General features: G+C 38.6%; 1 protein-coding gene across 7 annotated transcripts in view; it reads left to right on the top strand.

Annotated features, from left to right (window-relative positions):
• The window catches only part of hdac9b (histone deacetylase 9b), a 74,869-nt gene extending 68,590 nt beyond the window's left edge, over nt 1-6,279 (top strand). For all 7 annotated transcript variants that reach the window (XM_048211631.1, XM_048211633.1, XM_048211634.1 and 4 more), the window contains 2 exons: nt 1,085-1,296; nt 3,939-6,279. In XM_048211631.1, coding sequence (XP_048067588.1) covers nt 1,085-1,296; nt 3,939-4,259 — 533 coding nt within the window. In that variant the 3' untranslated portion in view covers nt 4,260-6,279. The remainder of the gene's footprint in view (nt 1-1,084; nt 1,297-3,938) is intronic.
• Nucleotides 6,280-9,387: the final 3,108 nt, after the last annotated feature.

The raw sequence follows: 9,387 nt of genomic DNA on the forward strand, positions 1-9,387 counted from the left end.
ATTTACTGCAGAGCAAGTACTGTATGTAATGAAAAATTTGTATCAGTCAGTCATTTGATGGAGGATCTGGTGAAGAAGCTGTCAGGGATCAAAAAATCGATTTTGAAGATGATGAAAACGATAGTTTTGAGAATATAGTTGAGATTGCGAATATGATCCAGATGCTGATTGTACTGGAGAAATGAGCTCAGTCGAAGACAGTGATGATGCTCAAATTGAACCCTTACCAGTTCCAATTGGTAAAGAAATATGTTTTATTTTATTCTTTTTTTTTATACTATTGTGGCAGTTATAGATCAATTCATGTTAGATATACCGGGTCCCAAAAGACCCGAATATGTAATAATAATTGGTAAAACATTCATGACTGAATCTTGTAAACTTTAAAAAAAGCAACATTAAGGCTTCAAAGTCTTCTGAAGTCATACGATCTCTTTTTGTGAATAACATACTGCTAACTACCGCAACTGGGTCATTGAGTCTGAGTTTATAAAGACTGAAAACTGGAATGCACTATATGACTTTTAAATTCTGAAAAGATTTTAAAACACTAGGGATCAAACATTTGCCGACTGAATGGTTAAAGAGAAAAAAAGGGCAGCATACACTAAACAACTGAGGATCACACACTACCAGACTTTCAAGTTGTTCTGAACACAACAACCTCTATCGTGGCTGTTCTTCTTAGCATGCAATAATGATGACTGAGGACTTGAATTCAAATAAAACAAACTGTTTGCTGAAGTTTTGAGCAGTATTAAACAGGGATTCAATCATTTTTGCAGAGCACAGACTGTAAGTCTGTAAATCTGCACAGAAGTCATGTAGTGTTTTCTAGCTTTAAGTCTAACTAATTTGTAATAATTTGTGAACTGGATCATCCAATTCATTGAAAAAATCCAACTCAAAAGGATGATTCATTCACAAATTGAGCATCGCTTCTTCTCTAGGGAACATGCAGATCTAGGATGAGCAAATTTCATTTTTGGGTGAACTATTCTTTTAAATGAAATCAGAGCAGAGAGGTGAAACTTTAATTCTATTTACATTTATATTTATCAGATACATATATTTTGTTACATAGGTCAAAGTCCTGTGCATCCTCCCTCTCCGCTGGCCATGATGGAAAGCTCTCCGAGCAGCACCCGGCCCAAACTGCCTCGTCACCGGCCCTTAAACCGCACCCAATCGGCTCCGCTGCCCCAGAGCACATTAGCTCAACTTGTGATTCAGCAGCAACATCAGAACTTCCTTGAGAAGCAGAAACAGTACCAGCAACAGGTCCACATCAACAAGGTACAGTCATTTAACCAACTGTCAGGGAGCAATGATTTTTCACACCTGGCTCGTTTGGAGCATTTGTTTAGAAACTTAGCACGTTTTCTCTCTTAGTTTGGTTCGTTTAGGCATATATGAACATGGCAATCATGCTTGGCTCCACACCAAAATAATTGGCCCGAGATGGCCTGAATGGGGTGGTTTCAGCCCAAATGAAAACAAACTCCAAGCTGTATGAAAATTCATAATGGGAAATGTAAAAAGCAGCAGTGTCTATTTCTTTGGGTGACAACATTAGTTATTGCAGTTGGAAACCAAAGACCTCTTAATCTTAAAGGGATAGTTCATCCAAAAATGAAAATTTGATGTTTATCTGCTTACCGCCAGCGCATCCAAGATGTAGGTGACTTTGTTTCTTCAGTAGAACACAAATGATTTTTAACTCCAACCGTTGCCGTCTGTCAGCCGTATAATGCGTGTCAATGGTAACACAATTTATAAGAGTCAAAAAACATGCATAGACAAATCCAAATTAAACCCTGCCGCTCATGACGATACATTGATGTCCTAAGACACGAAACGATCGATTTGCGTGATAAACTGAACAGTATTTATGTCATTTTTTACCTTTAAAACACCACTATGTCCAACTGCGTTCAGCACTCGGTTAGTGAGGTCTGATCGCGCTCTGACAAGGGCAGTGATGTCTCGCGCTTATACTTCATTGAGTGCTAGACATCACTTCCGCTGTCACTAAGCGAATGCTAAACGCAGTTGGACATAGTGGTGTTTTAAAGGTAAAAAATGATATAAATACTGTTCAGTTTATCACGCAAATCGATCGTTTCGTGTCTTAGGACATCAATGTATCGTCGTGAGCCGCAGGGTTTAATTTGGATTTGTCTATGCATGTTTTTTGACAGACGGCAACGGTTGGAGTTAAAAATCATCATTTGTGTTCTACTGAAGAAACAAAGTCACATACATCTTGGATGCCCTGGGGGTAAGCAGATAAACATCAAATTTTCATTTTTGGGTGAACTATCCCTTTAAATTGTCATGTAATTGCTCACCCCGACTGGTTTGTCATGAGCTGGTCCTAAGCAACTAGCTCCAGCTCAGGACTAACTAAGGACCAGCATAAACCAGCTCAAAACAGCTGCCATGCTTCAAAACATACCTAACCAGCATATGCTGTTTTTTTCAACTGGGTATATAATTGTTTTGCCTATAATTTTTTTTGATACTGGGATAATGAAGACTTATAAACATTCATAAAAGTGTTAATGTGCACTTTTATGTACATAAAGCCACAAAGCCCCCATAAATTCACATAAATCCCAGAACATAAACAGGTGCACTCTGACCACTCAGAGGGCAGTTGATCTCACATGTGACTTGCATAAACACAACTTGGTAAGCTTTAAAATGTTGTCTCTGTTTTGGAACCAAGCAAATGATCTAAAGGTCTAAAAACACCCTTAGTGCCATCATGGGGAAGATGAGGATGAAGCTGAATGATTATATTGTCATCAAAAAACACATTTACCTTGAAATACCATTCAGTTCACATGGGAACTAAAGTTGGACAGCCCATCTCCATTATGTGAGGGGGAAAACTTGTACTGGGTTCAGAAGAGGCATTTGAATTAGCATAGCTTAAGGCATCAGTTGCTTGCTAACACCACAAAATTGCACAGGGACAAGTTCAAATGGGCACCAAAGTGGATAGAATACATACTTTTGTTCCCTTGTGGAAATATTTGTGTTTCTGTGCACCAGCAGCCGTGACCTGGCCATCCGTTTAAGTGCAATTATTCTGCCGCGCATGCAAGGTTAGCGACACGGGAGGCTCGCGCTGTGAAAGACTCCATTGTTAGCGGGAGCTTGCAGATTGATCTGCCTTATTATTGCTGAGAGTGCTATGGGAAATTCAAGGTTACATGTGCAATTTTCAGACATGAAGATCAAAAGTGCCAAGAGAGCACTTGTTTTGCCTATTTATTGTTATGGCCTCAGTCACCAGGGGCATGTACAAAAAAACAAGTCTGGTCTGGGTCACGAATGACTGGTGTAGATGCACGAATGCAGTTTGAAAGTTGCTAACTGATTTGTTTTTCATGTTTAAATGATGTGAAACTGTAGAAAATAATGTTTAAATACCAAAATGAGTTAAACGCATAGTGTAGCTGTTAAAAGCGACTGGAAGCAACTCCTTGTAAGAGTAAATAATCTCTCTTTGGATGGTCTGTAACCCTAAACAGCTGTAGCTAGAAGTAAATGATTTCTGAGGGAAATGAGGTCATGAATGCTGTGAAATCAGGGATTAGCTCTCTGGCTTAATAACTGAATGTTTTACCTGTGCTAAATAGGGCACCTGTGTAATTTTACATCCAGCTTTAGTGGGAGATATAAAAAGTATGTTACTAATTCCAGGACACAATGACTATATTTGCTTGACGTAGGCTATATTTATATGAGGTTTAGATTCCTCCTCGCTATTTAGCTGTTATTCTATCCTTAGTATGAGTTCCAATTCTGATAAATGACACTGTTTGTGTTGCCTGAATTGGCATGGCGACAAGAAATCACTCATGAAATGATTATGTACGATGACAGAACCTCTACTAAATAATAAATCTTGTTTTTCTCTTCTTTAGATGCTATCAAAATCCATCGAGCAGCTTCGTCAGCCTAACGTCCACTTGCAGGAGTCAGAAGAGGAAGAGGATTTTCATGACCATGCCATGCAGGAGGACAGCTCGCCCTCTGGTGGCGTCATCAGGAAGCACAGCCCCGACAGCAACCGCAGCTTCGGTTCACCCATTGAGCCACTGGACACTCACCCTGGGGTCATCCGGATCAAAGAGGAACCCGATGCCAGTGATGATGAGACAATGGCCACTCAGAGCCTGGCTGACAAGCAGAGCTCCTACATTCACCAGGTTAACGGGAGGGTGGTGATACACGCCATGATATGAAATGACAGATACATCTTCACACTTGCACACGAAGGCACAGGCTGACATACACGCGACATGCTTACATTGCTTTGGGAGCTTCGGAACTGGTCTCATTCGTGAACTTGTGAAGTGATCTGTGTATTGTACGTTGTATGTTTTGTATATAATTGAATAAGATGAGAATTTAGCCGACTTTGGTCTTTTAAATGCTAAGAAGCAGTTTTTGATTGTTTGTTGAAATAATAATTTAAGAAATTCTTTCTACTTTCTATCCACCCTTTGAGAAACAGCAACTCAAAGCTCTTCTAGGATATTTCTGTGATTTTTCCCATGGCACTATGGATTTCTTATAGATCTTACTTTGCTTTATATGAATGTTATTATAAAGATATATTACAGTATGTAAGAGTACGATTTTTTTTGCTAAAAGACTTCTAGATGGTCTGGGAACAAAGTCGGTAAGCGTGAAAATCCACACAACAACAAAATAATTAAAAGAATATTCCAGGTTTAATACAAGTTATGCTTAATTGACAGCACTTGTGGGATAATTTTGATTACCGTAAAATTTATTTGCGACTCTCATTTTCTTAAAAAAACAAAAAACAATAATAAAAAAAAAAAGTTAAAAGTTAATGGGGCCAATTTTAGAAGATTAATATAATATAATATAATATAATATAATATAATATAATATAATATAATATAATATAATGATTTTATGAAAATGGTAATTATCGGCCAGGACATTATGCAGTAATTTTATGGAAATTTCTGTTAACACAATGCAATGCATAAGTCAAAATACAGGTAATACACCTGTAAAAAAAAAAAAATAAACAATACAGAAAATCTTTTCATATTTATACGGTACATTGTGCCCTATTTTTACGGTCTTTTTATACAGTGAATTCTTCTGTTGAAACTTGTGTATTATTTGAGCTATAAAGTTGTTCTCATTTTTATGGTCATTTTTGGGTTTCAGGTGTTCAGTTGTTGTAAAATGGCAGCAAACACATAAAATTGGATATAATTTTAGACATTTTCACACTAAAAACATGTTAACAAGTATATTGTTTACGTCTTGTGCTTATTGAAACTGTGAGTATTTTAATAGATTGGTCCCATTCATCTTTTTGCATTTTTGTTGTAATCAATATTATGGTAATTGCTGTCAAGCTTAACTTGTATTGAACTAAACCTAACTTGAATTGAATATTCCTTTAACAGTTGGAATGAAATCTGGAAAGCTCTAGAATGACATTCTGTGTTCCTTGTTCTCCTGTGGCCCAAACTGAAGGCTGCCCGGGATCGTGAGCAGCACTCTGCTCCTTTTCAGAGGGAGAGAGTTGTAGAGGAAATGCCTGGTGGAAGCCAGGAATCAGAATGATTCATGAGCGCAGGAATGCTGGGAGAGGACAACTCCATGCTGAAGTCAGAGGGCCCAGCAGTGAGCTCTGATTTACTGTTGAGGCAAATTACAAAGTGAGTGAGGAGACGGCGGGGGGAGCCCCCTTTTAAAACCAATCATTTCCTCTGTATTCCCACGTGATGTGTTTACCACGACACGCAGGCTTGATGTTTCTTCTGTAGAAAAAAAGGTAATCGTTCTGTTCTTTCCTGAGGCAGTGTTGCCATTCGTTGGCCGTCTTTCTTCATGAAGTGCTCAGATCAACTTGCGTGATCAAGAAATGTACTATTGTCATTTTTTTGTTAGCGATTCATCTTTCCTGTATTCCCCTTTTTTTTATTTCAAGCTTTTGGTGTAAAGTTATTTTTTTTGTGAATGAGATCCTCTGAAAAACAACAAAAAACAAGTTAACGAGGAAAACATGTTTAATTGATGTGAGCCATCACTATGTCTACAAATAGCCTGTGAGTCAACCTGAGCTGGCCTGTTTCATTCCTGTTGTCTGTTCCACTGGATGTTAATGAGAACTGTCCGTTAGCGATATAATGTCACATTTACTTTGTAACCGTACGCGTTCCCTTCTGTCACAGATCACCTTTTATAAATAAAGTTCTTTTCCATCCTGTACTTCTCTGGACAATGTTTTCACTGGAGATGTTAATGAGTGAATTTCCAAAAATAAACAGAATTGGAGTATAAAATGCAGTTGCTCCCTAACAAACTTTCCCACACTCAGCCAGAGTCCGGCTTCTGATTCTGAGGGCAATCCGGAGGTTTTAGTCTCTGACTTTGAAGGCTTTCGGAACGGGGCTTTGAAGTGAACATGAGAGGTTCCCTAAGTCTGCATTAAAGATGTTAAGATAAAGTGAACCTCAAGACAGTGATATATACCCTGGGTTAAAGCGACCAGGCCAAGTTTAACCAATTATGCAAGGTAGGCTTAGCCAGAGCCCGGACAATTCCCAGTCTGGACCAGTGATCCAAATGCAGTGTGCCACCTGTAAATAGTCGATTTTTGGAGTATTTCAGTTTGTGCAGCTTTCCAATCTTTTGAATCTAGAGAGGTGGACTGATGTTTAAGAACACAATAAATTGCACTTTTCTGAAACTTGCGCTGTAGGTCTTATATTAAATATTCAGTGTTATTGACTAATTGCCAGTTTTATGTCTGAAATTCTAAAAGTTTGATTATATTTTTTGTGACTGTTTCAGAACATCCAGCAAAATATAATTCACTGTAAAACTATAAAATTGAATTCAGTATAAAACACTTTATTTCTTTTATTCTGACACACCCATTTTATTTCATGGACACACCCCTCAACCATCATTGGTTGACAAAGAGATAGTCCCGCCCTGAACAAGCAGAAATGTTTTGATAGGCCTATATATACACACACACACACATACATACGTAGTTCAACTAGTTAAAGTTAGACTAGTTCAACGTAATTACTAGGCTAGGTGAAAGTATTTTATCATTCACTTCAACAATATAACTTTTTTTTTCTGTCACTATTAATTTTAATGATCTGGATCAACATGGTCGACAAGCGTCAGCATAGATTAGCTTGTAAGTATTAATGCATCATATAACTGAATGTATTTAGCAATGATTGACAGTAATAAGATGTTAAAAAGCCACTTTTTGGCACCTTTTACAATGTGATGGACAGAAAATGCCACGTCTAGTATTCCTAGTATCTGACAGTCCACAATCCTGAAAAGTGTCTTTTTTTCTGGCGTGGATGTACTGATGCCAGTGAGACGGTGAAATCAGATGTGTGGGGTTTTTTTTTTTTTTTGGTCCTTTCCATTTGCCTTGACCAAACTCAAGGTGTGATACAAGACTGCTGAGACTATCCTGGCAGCCAGTAAAGGAAACAGCGTTTCTTTTCAAGAAAGAGTTATAAAACGCCCACCCGGGATCCAAATTTATATCGAATAAAAAAGGAGTGTGAACTGTAAAGGCTCCTCTCTGGTGTGGAATCATTTATTTTGGAGACACGTCCATGCCCAGTTCTCTAGGGCCTGGTGTTGGTGTTATTTTTGCAGCCTGTCAAACCAAATGTACACGGTGTGCCGTTCAATTGTTCGGCTTCTTCCAAGTTGGCCGACTGTGATTGACTGGCAATAAACTATGCTTTGCTTAACTGACAGATCATGGGCATTACATCAATGGAGAAATTCTGTCATTGGATTCATCATGAGACATATAATATATCTGCAAAGCAAAATATAAGAGTGGTAACTGCTTGATGGGGACGTTGTGGCTCATGCTGGGTTATCATTACCCATTATGTAAAGCTATTTGGTGGTTTTGCAACGTTTCACGTTGTATGGTCAAGACCTCATCCAGTAGACGTCAATGTATTACAAGCAGCCAAAATGGGAGAGTGAGACACTGAGACAGCCAGCTTTCGTCTCGCCCTTTGCTGTTAGGAGAACGGCAGTCCTCCGCCCTCAATGATTGAAAAGGAAGAAATGTTGCCATAACTTTGACCCACAGAAATGTTGTCAGTCTCACTGGCCAGTGTCATCCAAGCTGACTCCAACAGCACTGATCTTCCTTTTCATGTTTAATGAGGGAAGGGAATTGAGAAGTGGTGTTCAAAGAGCAGGCAGCGTGCGAGACCTGCTGTATCTCACAGTCAGATTGGTCGGGCTGATAGGTGAGGGTGAGGAAGAGCAGTGGCCCGGGACAAGGGTTCCCATGGGACGAGCTGACTGCACACCAATCCATGAGGGCCAAAGAAGTTTTTTGAGAAAAGACCAACATCCTAGCTAACAATTTTAGGTTTCTAAGAACATTTTGTAATGTTGCCATTAAGTTTTGGACCATATTACAATGTTTCATTTCCTCATTATGCAATTGAACCACAAAAGTATTGTTTTTAAACTGAACATTTTAGACCAAACAAACTTCAATATGACTTAAACTGGATTGGACAAAAATACAATCTAACAACAATAAAACAGAGCCCAATAAAGCACTTATAACTATGAAACACTGCCGACTATTAAACTAGCTGATTCATTAACTACACTAACAATGTATGAAATTCATGCTATGGTTTTGAGAAGGCTTATAAAGCCTGATAACTTTGAGCGAACGTTCTATTAATGTTACTACAAGAACATTATGTTTGTAATATTAAGAGGGTCACCGTGATTTTGCCAAGTAAGACATGTTCCTGGATCAACATATTTTGTTGATCCTGGAACAACATTCCTGTCCAAAAATTTAGTCCTAACCCTATTCCTACCCCTAAACCTAACCCTACCCTAAGTTATCACTAAAATCAGAGGGAAATGATAGGTGAATAACACTGATTTAGAAGCACCTAACTCTGGTTGTAAACCTAAACTTGACATAAACTGTAAACTTGTCCATCAAATATGAATGGTTGATTGGAATGTTGTTCCAGGATCAACAAAAGCTGAAATTACCCGGAACAATTTGTCACAGGAACTTTTACCCCTTGGACCTGCTGCTGTCTGCGTTTCCATCGCGGTCTAGTCTGATTAATCCGATGACGTAGGACTGCGTGTGACTTTTCAGTTCCTGCTGGATTTCGTTCTCCGCTTATAAGTTTAATAAAGTCGGTCCATCGGTCGTAGTTCTTAAACTCCATTACTGATTTGAATAGCAAACAACTCTTACTGCACGCACCACAACAGACTTTTAAAAATGGTGGTTGAAATAAAATGCTGCATGAACTCAACCAATCAGCA

The sequence above is a fragment of the Megalobrama amblycephala genome, linkage group LG13, assembly GCF_018812025.1.
Source record: "Megalobrama amblycephala isolate DHTTF-2021 linkage group LG13, ASM1881202v1, whole genome shotgun sequence".
NCBI classification, from domain to species: Eukaryota; Metazoa; Chordata; class Actinopteri; order Cypriniformes; family Xenocyprididae; genus Megalobrama; species Megalobrama amblycephala.